The sequence below is a fragment of the Aspergillus clavatus genome, genomic scaffold (assembly GCF_000002715.2).
Source record: "Aspergillus clavatus NRRL 1 1099423829806 genomic scaffold, whole genome shotgun sequence".
Taxonomy (NCBI): Eukaryota; Fungi; Ascomycota; class Eurotiomycetes; order Eurotiales; family Aspergillaceae; genus Aspergillus; species Aspergillus clavatus.
Window position 1 is genome coordinate 1968970 of NW_001517093.1, and position 21931 is coordinate 1990900.

At 49.7% G+C, this 21931-nt stretch overlaps 9 protein-coding genes across 9 annotated transcripts, besides 3 other annotated features; 7 read left to right on the top strand and 2 right to left on the bottom strand.

Moving 5' to 3' along the window:
* Positions 1-1224: 1224 nt before the first annotated feature.
* Positions 1225-1250: a microsatellite.
* A 2338-nt stretch (positions 1251-3588) lies between these two features.
* Positions 3589-3625: a microsatellite.
* Positions 3626-4240: 615 nt separating this feature from the next.
* ACLA_085980 (Ytp1 family protein) lies at positions 4241-6193 on the top strand (the record flags this gene model as incomplete). The annotated part of the gene is made up of 4 exons (XM_001268326.1): positions 4241-4490; positions 4548-5194; positions 5257-5958; positions 6011-6193. The coding sequence occupies 4 exons, from the start codon at positions 4241-4243 to the stop codon at positions 6191-6193; spliced, it is 1782 nt and encodes a 593-aa protein (XP_001268327.1).
* A 671-nt stretch (positions 6194-6864) lies between these two features.
* Positions 6865-6939: a microsatellite.
* Positions 6940-7427: 488 nt separating this feature from the next.
* ACLA_085990 (dienelactone hydrolase family protein) lies at positions 7428-8389 on the top strand (the record flags this gene model as incomplete). Its single annotated transcript, XM_001268327.1, has 4 exons — positions 7428-7515; positions 7588-7916; positions 8000-8117; positions 8187-8389. 4 exons carry the CDS (start codon positions 7428-7430, stop codon positions 8387-8389), a joined length of 738 nt encoding a protein of 245 aa, XP_001268328.1.
* A 695-nt stretch (positions 8390-9084) lies between these two features.
* On the top strand, positions 9085-10247 carry rbd2 (rhomboid protease family protein RBD2; the record flags this gene model as incomplete). Its single annotated transcript, XM_001268328.1, has 6 exons — positions 9085-9277; positions 9360-9497; positions 9588-9669; positions 9726-9791; positions 9851-9972; positions 10030-10247. 6 exons carry the CDS (start codon positions 9085-9087, stop codon positions 10245-10247), a joined length of 819 nt encoding a protein of 272 aa, XP_001268329.1.
* Positions 10248-10546: 299 nt separating this feature from the next.
* Positions 10547-12805, top strand: ACLA_086010 (GPI-anchor transamidase subunit GAA1; the record flags this gene model as incomplete). Its single annotated transcript, XM_001268329.1, has 4 exons — positions 10547-10977; positions 11048-11286; positions 11359-12257; positions 12320-12805. 4 exons carry the CDS (start codon positions 10547-10549, stop codon positions 12803-12805), a joined length of 2055 nt encoding a protein of 684 aa, XP_001268330.1.
* Positions 12806-13094: 289 nt separating this feature from the next.
* On the bottom strand, positions 13095-14404 carry ACLA_086020 (proteasome regulatory particle lid subunit RPN9; the record flags this gene model as incomplete). The annotated part of the gene is made up of 3 exons (XM_001268330.1): positions 13095-13748; positions 13802-14037; positions 14137-14404. The coding sequence occupies 3 exons, from the start codon at positions 14402-14404 to the stop codon at positions 13095-13097; spliced, it is 1158 nt and encodes a 385-aa protein (XP_001268331.1).
* A 616-nt stretch (positions 14405-15020) lies between these two features.
* ACLA_086030 (class I SAM-dependent DNA methyltransferase) lies at positions 15021-15857 on the top strand (the record flags this gene model as incomplete). The annotated part of the gene is made up of 3 exons (XM_001268331.1): positions 15021-15058; positions 15114-15285; positions 15342-15857. The coding sequence occupies 3 exons, from the start codon at positions 15021-15023 to the stop codon at positions 15855-15857; spliced, it is 726 nt and encodes a 241-aa protein (XP_001268332.1).
* A 644-nt stretch (positions 15858-16501) lies between these two features.
* Positions 16502-18122, top strand: ACLA_086040 (complex I NDUFA9 subunit family protein; the record flags this gene model as incomplete). Its single annotated transcript, XM_001268332.1, has 9 exons — positions 16502-16650; positions 16713-16726; positions 16794-16856; positions 16910-17004; positions 17074-17165; positions 17221-17362; positions 17424-17582; positions 17636-17971; positions 18024-18122. 9 exons carry the CDS (start codon positions 16502-16504, stop codon positions 18120-18122), a joined length of 1149 nt encoding a protein of 382 aa, XP_001268333.1.
* A 341-nt stretch (positions 18123-18463) lies between these two features.
* Positions 18464-19539, top strand: ACLA_086050 (uroporphyrinogen-III synthase HEM4; the record flags this gene model as incomplete). Its single annotated transcript, XM_001268333.1, has 2 exons — positions 18464-18761; positions 18848-19539. 2 exons carry the CDS (start codon positions 18464-18466, stop codon positions 19537-19539), a joined length of 990 nt encoding a protein of 329 aa, XP_001268334.1.
* Positions 19540-20142: 603 nt separating this feature from the next.
* Positions 20143-21437, bottom strand: ACLA_086060 (mitogen-activated protein kinase; the record flags this gene model as incomplete). Its single annotated transcript, XM_001268334.1, has 5 exons — positions 20143-20171; positions 20226-20573; positions 20642-21023; positions 21084-21279; positions 21331-21437. The coding sequence occupies 5 exons, from the start codon at positions 21435-21437 to the stop codon at positions 20143-20145; spliced, it is 1062 nt and encodes a 353-aa protein (XP_001268335.1).
* Between the last annotated feature and the right edge of the window lie 494 nt (positions 21438-21931).

The following is a 21931-nucleotide window of genomic DNA, read 5'->3' on the forward strand; positions in this document are numbered from 1 at the left end:
CTACTCCATGGGGACTTCCATACAACGATCTATCTTAAACCGAAGGTACCCTGGCAGCCAATTCTGGTCGAGCAGTCGCTTCGAAGCACGACACGGGATACCCGCTGTCATCCTCAACAGTAGTCTCTTCGATCTGTATGACAGTCGACAATACCAAACCGTCAAAGAAGGTGGAGATCATTGACCAGTGATATCTAAGAGGAGCTATGATGCTCTCCTAGCTTCCGGGGCAGGCTGTCCCTGCATCCTGCTCGGTCATCATGCCAAGTGATGTCAGGTCGCAGGACCTACCCGTCTCAAGATATGAATGTGAATGATTGGGATTATCAATGTATCAACCCGCCTGGAAAACTTGACGAAATAGAGCCATGGAGTGTCTTGGCCTCATTTGAGCGGTTCATGGTTTCATTTCTTGGCGAAATGCCGGATTTCCGGCGCGATAGTCATATAGGATCATGAGGTTTGACATGTTTTATTCTCTTGGGTGATCAAGGATGTGATATCCTGCCAAGTACTCGGTACCTTGGTGGCTTAGAGCTCCGTTTGTGCTGAGATTGTCGTGCACAGCCTATGCTTTATGCTTGGAATTATGCATTTTCGTTTCTTGACTTGGCGATGCTCTGGTTTGATAGCTTCAATTTGAGATTTATGTTCAAGACAAGATTAGTGGTTGCATAGCTCCATCTATAGTACAATATTTGGTATTTTCAGGAGCATAGTGATGATAAGACAGGTAGATCCTCTGCTCTGGTACATTGTTTTCAAAATCGTGGTTAGCATTCGAGATGCATCCCGAGCCTTACCTCAAAAAGTCGCCGAACAGCTACAGATGTTGGATAGATCAACCAAGATCTACCCAGTCTTTCACGTCCACTTGAGATTTCCAGCTAACACCTGCTTAGAAATCGGCCGACCCAACACACAAGGCTCAATAATGACAAAAGCATTTCCTCGTAGGCTCGTATACTTGGTAGCTCTTGGGTCTCCAAAATCACTCACCCGTGAAGTGAGTCATACCACTACTACTACTAAGATACTTAGTACCGGCGCTGGATCATGGTTTTAGAAAGCTCGAGAAGCGCAGTCAGCGGGATTTGAACCAGTGTCATGGATTGATTTCCGAGAAGCGCGGGCTGTGGTCTGAAGGGGCTCGGGTGCGTGTGGATAGCCACCTGACTAATATATGCCTAATCATCCGGAAAGTACGGAGTATTGCATGATTAATTCTTTTTTTTTCTTTTCTTTTTTTTCCCCCGGCGTTGTTGTTCTTTGTTGTCCAGACTCCGAAGGCCACAAGTCAGAAATTGCCAGTTGGGAGTCTGGGACTTGGAGCCTTGGAGGAGGTATATACGGAAGCCCGCGGATGGTGGATGCAGGCCGAGTCCATGGCTTCATGTGTTTACTGTTGCTTGCCAGCCAATCATACCCAGGGAGGGATGATCGACGGGCTGCCATGGCTTGTCACTTTGCTCAGTAGTAGATAGTGAGTCATGTGAGACTTTGGGACGGTACGAAAGGGACTAAGGTATGTACTTTCCTAGATAAGTACTCTGTAGGTTGTTGGTATGGTATTACAGTGCATTGTGCACGGTGCACAGGGCTGGGAACAGAGAAAAACCCACTTGCTTTTTCTCCAATGCTGTGTCACCGACCGGAGCCAACGTGCTCTGGAGGCTGCAGCCCGCCAAGTGGGGTTTCTATCCGAGGACTGATTCAGTGCTGGACGGTTGTTGGCCAGCTAGAGCACGTACTCCGCTATCATTTTGGCTGTCCATTGGAACAGAGCCTGTTCACTGTTGTACTCTGTAGTATACTCGCTTAAGTCGGGATGCTTCATGTTGAAGTTGTTTTCAATATTGGTCAATATATTTGACTGATTAACACATGTCTCTGTTGTACATGTCGCTTTCGTTTTTATCGAGGAAAGGATGTTGTCTGTGCTCTGACATACCAGAACTATGTACTTGATCAGTTGTTAGGGATGTCTCTGCTAATAGGGTGACAGCCTAACAGGAGCTAGCCATCCGCCCATCTAGCTTTCAACTCTGCAGAAAAGGCAATTGGTTGTGGACTAGAAGATGCATGTGTTCAGAAACGAGCTGGACTATCCCGCCAAGTATGCAGTACTTCATTCTGCGTTTGTGGGGTTGAAATGGCATGGTATGACCGTATGAGACCAGATGATCTTCGGATATAGAAATACTATCTATTCATCATGTGGAAGAGGGGCACCCGACTATGTGCATGTGCTCTGTAGTACAGAGGAGTAAGTAGATCGGGCTGTCAACTAACAATGTACCACTCAGCCTCAGAGTCGGCCTTGTTCTGGTTTGCCAGGAAACATGGCAGAATGGCTTATAAATCCTCAAGAGAGCCTTGTGAAAAATTGATATGTCAGCACCTCAATATAAGCCCCTTCACACAAGGATCGACAAGGCACCGTGACAACAGGTAGGGATGCTGTGGTCAATTCCGTCCTGTCCATTGCCTTCAACAAATGACAATCCCTGCATTGATCAAGTGACTTGTTGGTCCAGGCAAAGACTGGGCGGGACTTATGCCTAGCACTGACAAACACAACCCCGGCATAGCATTACTGGTGATGATCAGACGGTCAGACCATCTATCGGAAGCGAGGTGATGAGCAACTGCTAACTAGTGCTATTATTGACTTTCGATAGGGATTAAGTATTGAAGTATCAAATCTGTGCTGAAGATCTTGATCAATAATTTCGAGACGTACAAATAGAGTAATTTCGACCCGTTATTATTGAGGGAGGCCAATGCCTGATCCTCTAAGGCTAGATAGTTCGCTAGTATTAGAGTAGCGCCATTGCTCCATTTAGGCGCTAAGAGCCTAAGAGAGCCCATTCGGTACCCTGTAATGAGGTCATCCCGCAGCACGGACTGGCGCAACAAGTGACTTGAATGTTGGGTATTATCGCTCGCTCTGTCTATTTGCTAACTAAATCGCGAAGTGCGAACCGCACATGTTTGAGGCTAGACCAAGACTGGTAATTCAAGGATGAGACAGACGGGTTGACGCTTTCCGGCGGATCCGAACTCCCGAGAAGACTTTCAGATTTATCTCGTAGAGGAATTCCCGTTCAGATGATTATGGTGAAGGTTGAAGATAGAAATCTTGGAATAGGTAGGTTCTGTGGGCACCCTTGACGCAAGTACTGCAAAGTAACTAATAGCTAGGGTGCAGTGGGAAGTATGCAGAGTACTACTTAGCGAAGATAACAAACCTTCAGCATCAAACTGTGTCTGCATGTAAGCTAGAGAGCTAGAGAGAAAGGCAAGGCAAGATGAACTTTGGTTCCAGACCGCCCCAAACTTGTAAAGCAGACAGCAGACAAAAGAATAATAATAAACCGAAAGATAACAGACTGACTCGGAAGCCACCGCATGATGACGGTGTCTTCAACCCAGCTGGATCCATTAATCATGAACCCTCCGATCTAGAAGTCCTCAGGAAATCCATGTCCCTGTCATCATCACTCATACCCATTCTCATAATGATCAAAGATCCAGCAAGTCTGACAAAGTACTTATGCTCCTTCCAGTACCAACTTGCATAGGTAGCAGGTATCTACCTAGTCGCCAGGTATCTACCTAGTCGCTTTGAGCTTGACTGGGATCGTTTTCTCCCGTGAAGCACATACAGGCTACAGCTCCAGCCAAGCAGGCTAACGGGCTCCGATTAGTATTACTATTGTTATTATTCCCCACTGTGTTGTTCGGCATCCGGACTAGAGCTTTGGAGGAGCTCTTTGTTTCCACGGCCTCTCGGCGCTGGACGCATCTTATCCCCGCCTGATCCGAGAGAGAGCGACGGTGACGAGCAAGATAAAAAAAAAAAAAAAGAGTGAGGAAAGAAAAAGAGACCGGTCTCTCATCTTTTCGATTACTTCTTCTTTTCTTTCTTCCTCCCTTCCTGTTCCACCTACCCACGATATTCGCCATACTCACTGTGCTCTTCCTCTTCGGCTGCTCCTCTCTATACTTCAGCCCTATCAGCATTCCTCACATAATCATTGCGCTTCAGCATCGGTACCGCTCACAATTCAGCGGTCCTGTACAGGAGATTTGGAGCTCACGGAAACCGTTCTATCTGGTCAGGTTTATCGACATTCCCATTCTGCGGGCTGGAGCTTGAGTCTCTCAGCTCTAGCTCTTCCCCCTCTATAGTCGCGGCGCCTTTCCACGCATAAGAGAATAAATAACAAAAACACACATGCTGCGCAAAGTGACTCAAGCCGCATTTGCGGTCTCCTTCTTACTTGTATCTTTCGCCAATGCCATTCCCCATGGAGATGACGAAGCGATGGACATGAATATGGACCACGCTGCTGCTAAACCCGAAACGAATCAGGACGCAAATGACAACTCCCCAATGAGCTATTTCGCATACGGAAAGCATTCTGGGACCATCATAGCCCATATTGCTTTGATGATGATCGCATGGTGCTTCGTCCTGCCTGCAGGTAAGAATTGCTCGATAGCTGTTAGCGTTGTAGTAATACTAATCATCACTTTCGCAGGCGTTATGCTCAGTATCGCTCGCTCTCGATTCGCGTTACCGACACAGTTTCTGTTCCTGGTCTTCAATGCCTTTGGTTTGCTCATCGGAATCATTTACAACAGCCAGACTCCTGATCTTTATGAGAACAACGCTCACCACAAGATCGGATGGATTGCGACCTGGGTTGTCAGCGCGCAAGTCATCATGTCTCTCATCTTTGCCTACGCTGGCCGAGGCGAGAGCGCAAAAGCATACGAACAGGCAGCATTCCTTCCCGTGTCCACCGATGAAATTACCGAGAGTCCGCACTCTTACCCCTCCGGTATCCGCCATGACTATCGGTGGTCCAGAGACAGCGGTCAGGGTACTGAGAGGAATTCATCCTCTATCCACAGTCGGCCCGGCTCACCATCCTGCTCGTCGCCGTTGTCGGAAGAATATGATAGCTTTGAGAAGCCGGAGCCACCAGTTCCGGAACTCCCTGCTCGCCGTGGTTGGCTACACAGCACCTTCGTGGATCGCTTCCTGGCCAGTCGCGTGCCCCGTCTAGTCTCAAGTCGCGTACTCCGCGTTCTGAGCGCTGTATATATGGTCATTGACAGAGTCATCTTGCCATTCGGTTTTGTTACCATCGCCACTGGAGCTGTGACTTATGGTGGCATTATGGTAAGGACCTTATCCCCATTCCAAGACGTTGAGGCGTGCGCTAACATGATGTCGCATTGCAGAGAGACAGTGAGGTTTTCAATGGTCTTGCGCACTTCATCAAGGGCGGAATCTTCTTCTGGTACGGTCTGTTGACCCTGGGTCGGTGGATGGGCTGCTGGTCAGACCTCGGCTGGGCATGGAACGTGAAACCATCGAGCTCCGTTGTCGGCAAATGGAAAGCCAAGATTCCAACTGGCGAGTTCACCGAATCGCTCGTGATTTTCACATATGGCGCGAGCAATATGTTCCTTGAACATCTAGCGGGATGGGGTGGCGCATGGTCTGCCACAGATCTTGAGCACGTCTCTATCTCTGTCATGTTCTTTGGTGGTGGCCTGTGTGGTATGCTCTTCGAATCTAAGCGCGTGAGGGACTGGTTGAATAGCACTGTTTTGCAAACTCCTGCGCACGCCGGTGTGCATGTGTCAGCAGACCCTGCTTGGCGCCTCCCTGACACCCAAGGGGTCTCCCTGAACCCGATGCCTGCACTTGTGATCTTGCTTCTGGGGATGATGATGGGTTCGCATCATCAAACCAGCATGATCTCGACCATGGTGCACAAGCAATGGGGTAACCTCCTTGTTGGATTTGCTTTGGCCCGCGCCATGACGTACGTCATGCTCTACCTCAAGCCCCCGACTTCCTTCCTGCCATCTCGCCCGCCGACAGAGATTGTGGCCTCGTTCTGCCTGATTGCTGGAGGTCTCATTTTCATGCTGAGCGTAAGTGTGGCCTTTTGCTTGTGTTTGACGAGACTTTACTAATTTGTGGCAGACTCGCAATGTGGTTGACAGCATGGAGTTCTATGGCCTGGATGCCATGTTTACTTTCACTGTTGGCATGGGAGTTACCGCCTTCATCATGGCTTGTGAGATTTTGGCTATTGCCCTCAAAGCCTGGGCGGTGAAGAAGGAGTTACGGCCACAATTGCCTCCCTTCCAATTCCCCACTGCATAAATGATGTTATGAATTTGACACTTTTCGGAGTACAGTCACACTGTGATCTGTTATTTACTGGCTGCGCTGATGAACAGGTCAATCCCCAGCGAAGGTTTTGGCCGTACAAGTTACAGCAGAAAGAGAGAAGAACGATTGAAACAACAAAAAAAAAAAAAAAAAAGCGATCACGATTGAAAAGATGGAGGTCGATTTTGTGACAGTTTTATACCCCCTTATACTATTCGATTTCTACGACCTGGTGTGTGGTTGTCAGATGCACAGACATAATACCCCATATACCACGGCCTGATTTCGCATTTTTGATGTATTTTGACGTTTATGAACGATATCACATGGTTTACGGACATGTTAATGAGGGGGATTCCAATGATATGATATGATTTTGTGGACATACTGGAGGATTCGGTGTCATAGTCGGCCTCAAAACACGGAAGTTTGATTATGACGTCTTTACCATAGCTTCCATTCCTTCGGACCTTGACTATGTCTGACACGGTGACAGTCTGACAGTAAGAAAAGTAAGGGATAGTAAGATTCATTGCTTCCTATCTTGATTACCCTGTTGGGCCTAAATTTACTAACTCAGCCTAGCATATCACTCTTGCTCCCGATGGACGATTCCCATGGATGACAAATTGACAATAATCCTGAGTAGGCGTGCTTACAAAAATTGCTCGGAGTTAACGTTCTAATTGCTCGGAGTTGACGTTCTAATTGCTCGGAGTTAACATTCTAACTGCTCGGTTGACGCAAAAGCTTGGCTTCCTCTAGTTACGGGTAACGGAGACTGGAGTGTTGCCTGGAAACCCCAAAGACCTCAGTAGCATAGAACTCTATCAACCGTTCGTGTTATACAAACATCGAACAAAAGGTGAGACGAGAGCTTCCGGCGATTTCCTTGTGCTGCTCCTGCCGGAATAATTGCATCAAATCTGTTAGTAGGCAACCCGCTGTATGACTAGAACCCTTGTCAGCAGTTGTTTTAGGCATATCTTATAGGGATCTTAGTCATCGCCCCTGAGGGGCAAGTGGGGAGGGGTTTTTGCAACGCAATGGAATTGGATGGATGCACCATGAACGCCGAGCGCTTCTTGACGGAGTGTTGAGTCTTGACGCCTCGGTGGGCATTTAAAGAGAGGCCATAATCCCCCCCCCTCTCCTGGCCCTGGGTTGTTATTTTCATACTCTTTCTTGATCACTTCCACCATCTCCCCTCCACACCCGCACAAAGATGGCATCCAACCCCCCCGGAGCTTGCTGTGCCTCTGGCTTCAAGCATGAAGGCAACCCAGTTGGCGAAATTAAGAAGATTGAGGGTGGTAAGTGGCCGTATTGTGTTTGATCGTTATTGAGAGCTGGTACTGGACTCGGTAGATTGACTTGTCGATTAGTCGAGGCCTACTTCTCGTACCCCAAGGACAACAAGAGCCCCGAGAAGGCTGTTCTCATCCTGAGCGACATCTTCGGAATCTATGTCAACGCCCAGCTCCTTGCCGACGAGTTAGCCGCCAATGGATACCTCGCCGTCATCCCCGATCTCTTCCGGGGCGACGCCATCAAGGTCAGCGATATGGAGTCCGGCAAGGTCAATATCACCGCCTGGATTACCAAGCACCAGATCGCCGATGTCGAGCCTGTTATCGAGTCCTCAATCAAGCACCTCAGACAAGAGCTCGGAGTGAAGAGGATTGCTGGCGCCGGTTACTGCTTTGGTGGCAAGGTAGGTTCATCGCTGGAGAGATAACCCCTCGTGTGCAATTCGCAGGTGGAAATCCGTTCCTGACAATATTCTTTCGAAATTAGTATGTCTGCCGCTTCCTGAAGCCTGGAAAGATCGATGTTGGTTACACCGCCCACCCCTCCTTTGTGACCAAGGAGGAGCTTGCTGCCATTGCTGGCCCCTTGTCAATCGCTGCTTCTGGTAAGTTGCCCTGGAGATGCGGGTTGTCCCGCTGTATCAGATTCATAACTGATGCTCAATGTCCTCTAGAAATCGATCAGATATTCAACACTCAGCTCCGCCACGACTCTGAGGGTATCCTCATCAAGACTGGCCAGCCCTGGCAAATCAACCTCTTCAGCGGCGTGTCCCATGGCTTCGCTGTTCGTGCCGACTTGAACAACAAGCACTTCAAGTGGGCCAAAGAGCAAGCCTTCGGCCAGGCGGTTGCGTGGTTCAACCAGTATCTATAGATCAAGACAAAGTAGATTGTTTTCTCATATATCCGATCGAATTTTTAATGAACAGATATGAGAAATGAGACTATTTGTAATCCGTCCCTCGTACCTCTGATTACTGATCGGCATCAGATTGTGCCTGAAATCGATAAGGCTTATCGCTCACGTGACCCCCGGCCTCCGCGCAATGGGAGGATGGTCTTGTCAAGCAAAGTAGCCTTGTCCTCTATCAATCGGTCACTTAATGAAAGCATTAATCCCGGGAGCATTATATTTGCATATTGCTTCGTCATTGTCGAGCCTTTCATTTTGATTTGCAGCCTGAGTCCCTTTTCGGCTGCACTTGCATCTTGCAAAGCAAGTGTCCCAGTCTTCCACTTCGCGTCTACGGCATTTGTCCCATCCCTGGAGACTGCCCGAACTGGCACCGGCATTCTTTACTTTGCGATATCTTAATACATTGGCAGATTCTACAATATCAATTCGTTCAATCTCAAGCTCCGATCACCTGCGCAATTGCATCGAATTTTTTTTTCTCGTTCGCTCGAAATCGGCTGCAGCATACGGAATACTACGTTGCATATCCACTCAAAAGTGACATCTGCCCGCCTTCTTCGCAGCTGTTCGATATATCATATCCCCGCTTCCATCTTTGGATATCTCCTCCAGCGGATTTAGTATAAGAAAGATCTCTGTCATCTTCTGAGAAAATGGCATCACCTACCGCTTTGCCACCATTGCCATTCAACCCGAGCAGGGTGAGATCGTATCTCCTCCGGCTACCACTTTTCACGCGCATCGTGGTCCTGGTTATCATCGCATTCTGGCTGCTTGAGTTCCAAACGATATGGGGCGTGGTACAATGGGGCTCATTGACGCCAGATGATATTGGTCTTGGAAGCAGTATGTTCCCTCTGCTCCGAACGGTCGTTACGTTTAGATAGGGCGTAACGCCCGTGGGTATGATTCTAACTTGGGAGAGCAGTGTATCGACTGAACACATACCCATTCATTCACACTGGGTTCTTCCACACTTTTCTGAACCTGTTGGCTCTCACGCCGTTGCTGGAGCGTTTTGAAGCTGAGCATGGTACTTTGACCGCAGTTGCTTTGTTCATTGGGCGTACGTCTACCCCCTTCTCCGGCTGGATAGTCCCTGAGGTCCTTGAGGTGTTTGTGGCCTAGAGCGTACTGACCGTCTGTTTACGCACAGCTCTGTCCACGTTTCCTGCCGGTCTATATATCCTCGTTGAGAAGTTCATTCTGCACAGAAACACAGCTGTGGTTGGCGCAAGGTAAACTCTTTTGCCATTGACGGAATAGTGAAGCACATTTCTAACGGTATCTTTAGTGTGTGGGTGTTTCTGCTTCTGGGCTCCGAAGCTATCAGAACATACAAATCCAATCCATACTTCAGGTATGTTGATCCTTAAAATATGACCTCTTTGGACCTTCAGCGCGACTAACGAGTCTTAGTCTCGGGCCATACAAGATTCCAACGTGGACATCATCTCTGTTCGCATGTGCTCTCGTGTCGATTTTCGTGCCAGACACGAGCTTCCTGGGCCATCTTTGTTCTGTCTTGATCGGTTATTTGCGTGAGTATTCGTTCTCCTTGTTCATTATCAATAGTATACTAACGAACTCTCTTTTAGTCGGCCTCGGTTATCTGAAGGTGTTTGTTCCGCCCGAGAAGATTCTCAGATGGATTGAGGGGAAACTGAACCTGCTGGGCCGCCTGCCACACTATGTTTCAGTAGACCAGAAAACATACGGACGATATGGTGTGCTCCCTTCGTCGACTGCTGCTGCAGGTGGTGAAAGATCCACCCCTCTGAGCTATCTGGGGACAAACCAGCGTCTCGGCCCTTGAACTGCCCACGTGAAATAAGTTAATATGATTATCTGTGTATATTGGTTAATAAAATACTTGTTCAATAATCATCACAAATTCGACAAGCCAAATAGGTGTCTAGATTGTAGTAGTTGTCGTGGACTCTGGTAACTTGTGTAGATGGTTCTTATCGGCCAACGTAAATTTACCAGTGTAGTTGCGGAGAAGCTGATCACGTCCCAACTGCCCAGTTCTTCTGCAACAACACTCGACATGAGATAGTATCTCCGGGTGCCTTCAATGCCATGGCTCTGAAATGTAAGTAGCACAATTGATAGATGCCCACCAAATGTCCTATCTTTCCGCAAAGCGCATCGCATCGCAAGAGATGCATTCCGTGGCCTTTACCCCGGAATATCAAACAAGCCAGCTCCAGCTCAGAGACAACGCTGACCGTTCCCCGAATTCCAGCTGCGATCCGCAACCTGCGGAGCAATCCCCAATTTCTTTACGTCCGCCTACCGTATCTATTATCGCTCCTCTGCATTGTCGCCGGCGTCGTCTGGCTTCTCCTCCTTCCCCTTGAGGAATACGCCCGCGAAACCTACATCTCCGAAAACGCGCTTTTGCCGGGCCAGGTGCATGCGTACTTCTCCGGTAGTGAGCAGAATATATTCCGCGGTTATAAAAAGGAGCTTGAGAGCTTGTTGAATGCTGGTGATCAGCAGGGTCAGGATCGGGTGGTGGGGGGTCAGGAGTTGACGCCGGTGTATGTTACGGCGTGCTCCTACCAATGTAATCTATCTGGAAGATCGTTGCTAATATTCAGGTGTGACTAGGGTATCGGAAAAGATACAATCGATTCTACGAGCTGCCGGGTTGAAAGTTGCAACGCAGAAGTATGAGTATACTTCTTCCGGTATCACACATGAAGGACAGAATACCTATGCGATCATCCACGCGCCGCGCGGGGATGCAACAGAAGCTATTGTGCTGGTCGCTGCTTGGAAGACGACCGATGGGGAGCTGAATCTGAACGGTGTGAGTCTTGCGCTTACGCTGGCAAGATACTTCAAGCGTGAGTCAATATTTGTCCTGGTCCAGGCTGGAGAGTCGTTCGAGAGAAATGCTGATTGAAGTTCATGTTCAGGCTGGTCTTTATGGTCGAAAGATATCATCTTTTTGATCACGCCGGACAGCAAGTCGGGAACACAAGCCTGGGTCGACGCGTACCATGATATGCAACCGGCCTCGGTGCAACCTTTGCCGTTGAAGAGTGGTGCCTTGCAGGGTGGATTAGTGATCGAATATCCTTTCGACCACCGCTTCGAGTCTCTGCACATCGTCTATGATGGCGTCAATGGACAGTTGCCCAATCTGGATCTATTCAATACGGCTGTTTCAATCGCTGGTGGTCAGATGGGGATCGGCGCCAGCCTGCAGGAGATGTGGGATCATAATGACAGCTATGAAATGCGCCTGCAGACGATCCTAAGAGGTATGGTCAAGCAAGGTTTTGGATATGCCACTGGAGCACATAGCAGCTTCATGCCGTATCACATCGACGCCATCACACTGCAAACTAAAGGCGATGGCTGGCAGGACGAGATGGCCCTGGGTCGGACTGTGGAGGGTCTCTGTCGCAGTCTCAACAATCTGCTTGAGCACCTCCATCAAAGCTTCTTCTTCTACCTGCTTATGCATACGCGCTATTTCGTCAGTATTGGTACTTATCTGCCCAGCGCAATGCTCATTGCCGGAAACTTCACGATCATGGCGATTGCGCTGTGGATGCGGACAGGCTACTACATGAGCACTCAATCACCTTCTGCAGCAAAAGCAGTAGCCAGCCCCCAAGATGAGAAGAAGCCGCTCGAACAAGTAACCAGTCCTGAAGATAGGCACGAACCGAGTGAGAAGGACTCAAAGAAGGAGACGCTCCCTGGTAGTGTTGTAGAGCGACAACTCGCCCTGCCTCTCACACTGGTCGCAGGACTGCACCTGCTTGGCTTGGTCCCTCTCTTCATCTTCAACAATCTTCATCACAAGGTCAGTTGCTACACATGCTTACATGACTCAACTCCGAATGATCTCTTTAACAAAGATAGCAGTACTACACAACCGCAACCTACACATGTCTTGGAGCCGGCGTCGTTCTCCCTCTCCTCGTCGCAGTCCTTCTGAACCACGGCTTCAGCTCCCCGCCAACCGCCCAGCAATACCTCCTCACCAAATCATTCTCCCTCCTTCTCCTCGGATTGTTTCTCTCAACTCTCGCAACACTCAACTTCTCTTTGTCCTTCATGGTCGGCTTGCTGTGTGCACCGCTCAGCCTCGTCAGCCGCATCAGCCCCAAGACGAACGCCGTGCTGCGGTACCCGCTCGCTCTCTTCGGCTTGCTGGTCCTAAATATCCTCTCTCCCCCCGTTGTCCTTCTCGGCGCGTGCTGGTATTCAGGCGCGTCGGTTGAGACGGTTCTGACTCAGGCCGCGTTCGGGTGGAATGTCTGGGGGATGTGGACGCAGGTGATTGTGTGGTGCGTTTGGTGGCCCGCTTGGGTGGTTGGATGTGTATTACTGGGATCTTCTCTGCTTTGAGTTTAAGCCAAAGGGGCACTTGCTTGGATGAGACTCTTCATTCGGGCTTATCGATTTACATAGTGTCTGGATTTTTAATATTTCAATGTTGAATATTTCCTCCTTCCTTGAGCCTTGGTAAACGTTTAATTCTGCTCTGGAAAATTGCTGTCGCTTTCGTGGCGTTTCAATTACTGAGAGTGATCTAGTGGGTTTCGTACATACATGCAAATCAGCATTCTCTCGAGCACCCTTTCCACCTTCCAGATACATGTGTTGCTCAAGGGATAATATCTAGGGATCCCCCTGTCTAAGCAGCCCACACATCTTTACCAACACCCTCGATCCAGTGACCGAGCTGATTCACACCCGCATCCCAGTCCTTGAGTCTATTACGCATGCCCTCGATTTGCTTCATATCCAAGACCTTCGGCTGCACCCAGTTGATCTGGGCAACCTGCGCAACCTGATCGATGGCACCCTTGAGCAGACCCAGAGACAACGCCTTCATGACCAGATGCTCAATCTCCTCGGGCTTAACTTTAGTCTCGGACGAGATGGACGCGAATGTAAGGTTGCGGTCGTGCGGGGGCCGGCGGAAGACCATCTCTGTGAGGGCTGACAGGGAGATTTTCTGGTAGAGGAAGATGCGGTGCTGCTCGAGCAGCTCGTTCTTGGAGATGTTGCCGGCCAGAACATCGTAGGCGGTGAGATCGCCGCGGTTGAAGGCAAACAGGAGGTCGCGCAGCCAGCTGTGCGGCGTCTCGGTGAGCGAGTCCAGGATTGGGTGCAGGAGGAGTTCACCGAAGTTGTAGATGGTGTCGGAGACGAGAGCGGCGACGCTCAGGCTGTATGCGCGGGAGACGCGCTCGGACTCGCTGAGATCCTCCAGGTTAATGCAGGCGAGGTAAAGAAGGGCATTTTTGTAGTAAGCGGCAAATTCTTGTTTAGCCTTTGCAGTTGTCTGGTTAGTCCAAGGGAATGTAGATTCAAACACTTTTGAAAGCCCCAACTTACGTGGTAGTAATCTGCGTTGACCTTGTAAAAGGAGGCGTGCACTACAGTCTCGACCGAGTCGAACGAATCCAAGACCTTCTGGCATACTTCCAAGTCTTTTTGCGCTCCATCCAAGTCCTGTAGTCGCTGCTTGACGTTCGCAACCTCTGCGAGGGCGTAGACGTAAGCGTCTTGTGTGTCGGGTTTGTTCACCTTATCCGCTAGTGATGTAAGGAAGGAAAGTCGCTCTTTGTCATCTATGATGATACTAATGTCAGCCGTACTGCTATCTTTTCTTTTAAGGCTTGCCTATTCCTGAATGATCACAGGTATGTCGGAGTGGATTCGAAACGAACCTGCGCATTCTGTCGATGCCATCAACCCCAACGAGACAAACTTGAGCTGGTTGATCTTGTCGGCGAAGCTCAGAACAAACGTCTTGAATATCGGTAACCGCTGAGGAGCACTCTCTGGTAGCTGAAAGAATTCAACCAGCGCATTTGTCAGCTGATGCCATAGCTTCCGCTCCCAGAAATCTTCGAAGCTGAGGAAGAAGGCCTGGCTCTGCTCTGGAGCTTGCTGCAGCTGGTCGGCCAGGAAATCGGAGATCTTCTGGTTCTCCATGACGGAGAAGACGTGGGGAGGGGTTGGTTTCAATAAATCGTGTAGTAGGTATGGGTGAAGATGAAGATGGGACGTGAACGGATAGCCAGTAATTGGTGGAAATGCAAGATCGGATAGTTGTTATCCCAAGTGTGAGATCAAGGATGCTTGAGCCTACGATGGCGGAGTTGCGTTGGAGCTTGGGCGGTGTCTCTGCACCGCCGTAGTAATCTAATCACCAATGACATCGGCCCTGTCATCACAAAAAAAGCCGCTCTCATTATTCCATGTAGTCGCACAAAACATTGAACTATTAACTCTGTTTGTAAGTCATACAGCAAGTGAGCACAGAACCAGATATAAGCTATTCAACATGTGATGTTCTTTGGGTGCCCTAGCGATAAGTTCATAGTGCTCAATGTCTAGTTCCAGCAAATGTCTCCGATATGTCTCCGAACAGGTAGTTATATAAGTAGTGTTGGGTCTGTCATATGATTGTACAGGGTTGTTGCCTTGAAATACCTACATCCGTTTTCTAGGAAGTACTGTTACCTTGCTCTTGTTCCATCACGCTCCTTGACATTATCATCCTCTATCAAAATTTCACCTACTGACAACCGTTCTGTGTTTCCTCGCAATGTCGACCTTCACCGAATTAAATAGACAGTATTTTGAGTAAGGCCCATATCTTCCAGCATCTGCGGAGGACTCTTCTGATTGAACTGCATAGTAAACAGGCTAGCTCCTACAACGGCGATTTCCGAAATGTCCTGGAAACGATCTATAACCAAGTCCAGAGCCGTCGCTCCTGGATCAGTGATATCTGGAATGACACAGAGACCGGCAAAGATCCAGAGATCAAGGTACTCGAATACGCTTGTGGAACAGGCGCTGTCTCCTCGGTGCGTACCTCTCGGAAGATCAATGAACTCGAATATTGCTTACAAACTCGACACAGGCGCTGGCACCATTTGTCGACAAAGTCGTCGGCATAGATGTATCAGAAGAGATGATCAAGCAATACAATTCCAACGCCAAAGAAACTGGTTTTGCGGGAAAGATGGCTGGTTACGTCGGCGATCTGTTCGCCGAATCCGTGCCGGCCGAGATTTCTGGGCCGGAGTTCCAGGACTTCGACTTGGTCGCCGTGAGCATGGCTTTGCATCACTTTGATAAGCCTGAATTTGCCCTTAAGCGCCTGGGAGAGCGTTTGAAGAAGGGTGGCATGTGTTTGATCATCGATCTGGTACCAGAAGATAAGCATTCCCCACACGCCATGGGCCATGCATTCCCTGAGGCGAACGCAACAATCAGGACTCATGGCTTTACGGCGGAGCATATGCAGAAGTTATTCGAGAGCGCTGGATTATCGCATAAAGTCGATTACTGTGTGATCGAAGAGCCAGTGGTGTTCCGCAAAGAGGGCAAGGAGATTTCCAAGACCATTTTCATAGCTAGGGCTCAGCGCACCTAGTTCGCGGGTCAAAAGGAGCTGGATTAGCTTCATGAACGATATCAATCGCAGACACCGCAAGAGGGGAAAGAAACAAGCTGTTTTTCGGTCTCAATATCGAGCAATGTCATAGCTGAAATTTGACTGAACTGACACTTTTTTTGTAAGAGATGAATACGTCGTTCGATCTGTAGAGAGATCAAGGGTTGACAAAGAAGTACGATGAAAATCAGTTTCTCTTGATGCAGTGGTCAATGTTATCCAATCAGGGTTTCTTAATAGTCAGATGTGATTTCATTCAATCTTGACAACAGTAGTAGTATCCTTGCCCCAAAGCCGCATTCTACTCCTATCGAAGTAATTAGGATCCTCTGGGGATCGAATTGAACACTGGAAATAATGTGCAGCCCCTAAAGAGTATTGTTCGGTGACAATCAATCGTTCGTTGACGTTGCCAGGCTGGAGAGTTGCTGTCCGAATCGGGACTAGCGTGCCAGTCCCGTGCTGCAGTTCGGTTTCTGGAGAACGACTTTCAACCAGACCAGCGTCAAGCACAAGAACTGCCTGCCGAGCTGTGCTCTCACCTCTGTCCCTCTCACCATCTACCAACATTGATCCGGGCACAATCCGGTGGTCTCATTCGATCCGCGAGCTGAAGAGAGACCATGCAAAAGTGCCGGGCCGTCAATTCCGCCCTGGGGTCGAGGGCCTTTGTCCCCGCCCCTCGGATTCAAAGCCAAGTGCAGCGTCGGAATCTCCAGGATGTCGCCATTACTAGGACTGGAAAGCCGATCCTGAGAGTCCAGGGTGGACGGTGAGCGCAATTGTGCCATGAATGTGCGAGTATCGGGGTGCTAACAGGTGGTTTCGTCACAGGTCATCTCTCGGAGGTATTCAAGCCATTGCCATCAGTTCGCGTAGCTGGCGGATCATCTAACAAAATTCTCTGTATTATAGGCTTTACCGCGACTGTTTTCGGTGCCACTGGCTTCCTCGGCCGCTACATTGTCAACAAGCTCGGTAGGTCAACCAGGGTGTCAGCAAATCGAAACCAGAAACTGACATGCCTCTAGCCAACCAAGGATGCACGGTCGTTGTTCCATATCGCGAGGAGATGACAAAGAGACACCTGAAGCCTACCGGTGATCTTGGAAGAGTTGTCTTCATTGTACGCGCGGCTCCGCTATCGATTGGTTCTACAGCAATCATTCAGCCGGCTAACTTGACGGCTACTTAGGAATACGATCTGCGGAATACCCAATCGATCGAGGAGAGCGTTCGTCACTCCGATGTTGTTTACAACCTTGTTGGACGTCAATACCCTACAAAGTCAGTGGCAGTGTTCTGGAGGTCTGAACACAGGAGCATCACTGACCCTTTGCAGGAATTTCTCCTACACTGATGTTCACGTCGATGGAACCGAGCGCATCGCCGATGCTGTCGCCAAGTACGATGTTGATCGGTTCATTCACGTCTCCTCCTACAATGCCGCCAAGGACTCGCCATCTGAGTTCTTCTCGACCAAGGTCCGTCGTGCTGCTTACTTGTTGGGTGTTGGAAGCGCAGGGATGCTGATTGATCATACAGGGATGGGGTGAGGAAGTCGTTCGTTCGATCTACCCCGAAACTACCATTGTCCGGCCTGCTCCCATGTTCGGTTTCGAAGACAACCTCCTTCACAAGCTTGCCAGTGCTACCAACCTCTTGACTGCCAACCACATGCAGGAGCGCTTCTGGCCCGTTCACGTAAGCTCGGCCGAAGATTATTTTGTTTACTGGATGCTGATATTGCCATTCAGGCCATCGACGTTGGTACCGCTCTTGAGCGTATGCTCCAAGATGACACCACTGCCGGCGAGACCTTTGAGCTGTACGGCCCGAAGAACTACTCCGTTGCGGAAATTGCCGAGCTCGTTGACCGTGAGATCGTCAAGAACCGCCGCCACATCAACGTTCCCAAGGCCATCCTGAAGCCTGCGGCGTACTACCTGAACAAGCTCCTCTGGTGGCCTACCATCTCCGCCGACGAGGTTGAGCGAGAGTTCATTGACCAGAAGATTGACAAGACTGCCAAGACCTTCAAGGATCTCGGCATTGAGCCCGCTGAGCTCAGCGATCTTACCTTCCACTACTTGGTACGTGAATTGTATGATTCAATCGTTGATCATAAGCTGACTCCTGCTACAGAAAGGCTACAGAAGCGCTTCCTACTACGATCTGCCTCCTGCCACGGAGCGTGAGAGACAGGAGGAGAAGAAGTACTTGCACGTTCTTGACGACCAGTAGTTGTCTCTGTTTCTTTTAAGTGTGTACATAAGTTTACTAGACCCGATCGATTTCCTTGTGTTATTCATTACTGTAGTTGTAACGCGTAGCCAATGGTCCTCAAAAGCAGTACTCCTCCCTATATACCAATGCTTCATCTGAATTAAATATATGAAAGATCGAACATCACGGAGAATCAAATGTTTACCCGACGAATGAGCTCGGTTGACACCAATTGCTCTTTTTACCTTTGAACTCGTCCCGATACCTTACCCCACATCGAGATATCAATCGAACAGCCGCGGCAAGGAACGCATCTGTCCAACCCTCGACCTCCAAGACCCTAAAAAGCAACAGCGACAATGATACCCTCCCCTTCATACTCCTTCTCCTCCTCACCGGAGACACCCATCTTGCTCCTCAAGACCAAATCCTCTCCGCACGATGGCTACGAGGAATTCTTCTCCGCCCAAGGCTTCAACCCCGCCTTCGTCCCCGTCTTGGAGCACCGATTCAACCAGCCGAACCTGCATATCGTGAAACAGCTCTTTGAATCCGGCAGCCTCTCAGCAGGATCAGACCGCAAATACGGTGGTCTGATATTCACGAGCCAAAGGGCGGTGGAAGGGTTCGCGCGGCTGATCAGCACGGAGATCGATGGTGAGTTCTGTTCTGCCATTCCTGGCCTGCTGCTGCATGCAAATAAATCTACCGTCGACGGCTAACAAACCCTCGAAACCAACCAGAATCAATCACAGAACAAGCCTCCCACTCCCTCGTCCTCTACAGCGTCGGCCCCGCAACCTCCCGCTCCCTCACCACCCTCCGCAACTCGCACCTCCCACACGCAACTGTCCATGGCGCCGACGCCGGCACAGGCGCTGTCCTCGCGCAGACAATCCTCGAGCACTACAACGCGCTCTACGCAGATGCAGACGCAGATACAGGCACAGACACAGACACAGCCCGCAACAAACCCCCCCTCCTCTTCCTTGTCGGCGAAACACACCGCGACATCATCCCCAAGACGCTGACGAGCGTGTCCCTGCCGCCGCGCCGCCGCATCGGCGTCGATGAGCTCATTGTCTACGGCACGGGTGTGATGGAGTCGTTCGAGGGCGAATTCCGGGCTGCGGTGCGCGAGGGCAAGGTGTGGTTGCGTGGTGCTGCGGGGAAGCACGGGGGGAGGGCGATGTGGGTGGTTGTGTTCTCGCCGACGGGGTGTGATGCCATGCTGAGGGTGTTGGAGGCTGGTGAGGGGGTGGGGGCGCTGCGTGGGGATGGACGGCGGATCTTTGTGGCGACGATTGGGCCGACCACGAGGGATCATTTGCGGGAGGTGTATGGGTTTGAGCCGGATGTTTGTGCAGAGAGGCCGAGTCCTGAGGGGGTGGCGGCGGGTATTGAGGCGTTTATGAGGCGGTGGAAGGGGGAGTGAGATGGGCTGGTGCAGTGGTGTAGGTATGTATAATCTTAGTGATAGGGAATTGGGGGTTTGCATTGGCTGTGTGTATGATAGACAACTGTTCGTCGGGATACCCAAACTACTAGGTAGACGGTATGGGTCTGTTTTGATAAAGGACCCATACACTTGAATTGTACGTGCTACGACGATGATGTCTAGCTGAAAGCTCAAAAGTCATAGGCCAGGTGGAACTAAAGTGGAATGTATGTTCTAGATAAACAAGACTAGCTCCCCGGTAATATTGCAAGCTTGACGATAACAGACAGGGCCAGGCTGGGCTTGATGGCTTTCAATGAGTAGGCCAAGATGAGAAGAAAAGGGGTATTAGAACACCGGAGGTAAAAGACTTTCAAGAGGCAACCAGTTACGAAGGTAGGATGACGATAGGCCGGAGTGCGTGAGGTGGGTGAGCAAGGGACATTGGCCTTCCTTTGAAGTAGCTTCGAGGCTATGTATAAGCCGCACCAAACTCCCTTTCGACGGGCGAAGTGCTTTAATTTTCCCCTGCCTGCGAGATCTCTTGCCTGTCGGCTGCTGTCACATGGGATAGGGACGCAGAGAGGCTTAAAGGTCTCTCTACCGCATAATTTCCTCGTAAATCAAAGCTGCAGACAATTGTCAATACCGACTTAGAAAGAATTGTTATGTGGATAACTGACACTTCAATTGCTCCTTACTGAGAGCATCCTTGTTTTTATCAAAGTCAAAGAATCCTTCAGGGATTGGGGGAGCAGTAGGCTCATCATCGGGATCATGATAAGGCTCCAAGTATGGATGGCGCAAGGCATCTTCTACAGTGATGCGTTTCGCTGGGTTGAAAGCCAGAAGCTTTTCCAAGAGATCCAAAGCCAATTCGTTGCTCTTAGGGAATAAAGCCTTGAAAGGGATCTTCTTCTTGAAGGGAAGAGAGCGGATGTATTCCCGGGCCCGTCGCGATTTGATGCCGTAGTAGTCTTCCATCGTCGGTGTTCCAAGAACATCCAGAATGAGGGTTAATTGGTGATGATCTGCTCAACACGTCAGCTAAAGAGTCCAGAAAGACAAGATTCTCAAGTGCAAATGCATGGAGACTTACAGTCCTTTCCAGGAAACAAGGGCTTTCCACTTAGCATCTCCGCCAGGATACAACCAACACTCCATACATCAATAGCTTTGGTGTACTCCTTGAAGGTCAACATGATCTCTGGTGCACGGTACCAGCGAGTCGCAACGTATTCTGTCATGAATCCGGAGTTGTCATCCGTCGATGCAGCCGAACGAGCTAGACCAAAGTCACAGACTTTCAGGTCACAATTTGCGTTGAGAAGCAGATTCGATGGCTTCAAATCACGATGCAGCACATTGGCTGAGTGCATGGCTTTTAAGGCACGGAGAGTCTGGTAAATGAAGTACTGGCAGTGATCGTCAGACAGGTCCTGGGTACGAATGACTCGATGCATATCTGTTTCCATCAGCTCCTATTAAAGCTGTTAGTATCCTGCCATCTTCTCCGATGTTTGATTATAGTCGCAATATACCTGGATCAGATAGACCTCGTTGAAACTCTCGTAATTGCGAGGTCTCTGGATGTCCAGAATGGAGATAATGTTCTCATGATTGAAGTAACGCAGCAGCTTCATCTCACGAAGGGTTCGCAAGCAGAACATGGAGTGGTCAAATGGGGTAATCTTCTTGATGGCAACTTTCTGGCCGGAGGGTTTGTGGATAGCCGAGCTGGCAAATGTCAGTATGGCCAGGACCATTCCTGCACGAGGACATTCTTACCAGACGACACCGTAAGCACCCTCTCCGATGACATCTTGTATCTCATATTGCTCGGAAACGTTGAAGGAGATCTTTCTCGACCCTCCCTGGGGTGGTTGTTGCACCATGGTGGTTAGGGTTTGATACTGGAGAAGCGTTAGCTGACGCTCATCGAGTTGTGTAGATGTGAACCGCTAGATGGCTCGCCAAGCTGACAATGCTCGCAATTCATAGAACAGCTTGCACCGTATCGATATCGTTACAAGAGGCATCTTGACAAGGAAATATGCATCTCCGTTGGAAGGAACCAGGTAGTGCTAGCAGCGACCCGACAACTCCCGAGGTCTATAGGGAAGTGTGGTGAAAAGCGGTGCTTACTTTTGGCACGCCGTAAATATCCTCAGTTTCTAGTGATATCTATTCACCTAGTTGCAGCAAAGTGTCATGCCGCGACAGCGTCGGAATTGGGCCAATGCAAGAAGCGGGGTATAGTCGGTGCTGGATGCCGCTTGCCGCTATGGAGTGCAGTTGAGTCGAACAGGTGATCAAGAAATCGGTGCTTAGAGTATATCAAGTGGCGATTGGATTCAAGTAGGGGGTAAAAAAACGAATGCGATCTTGC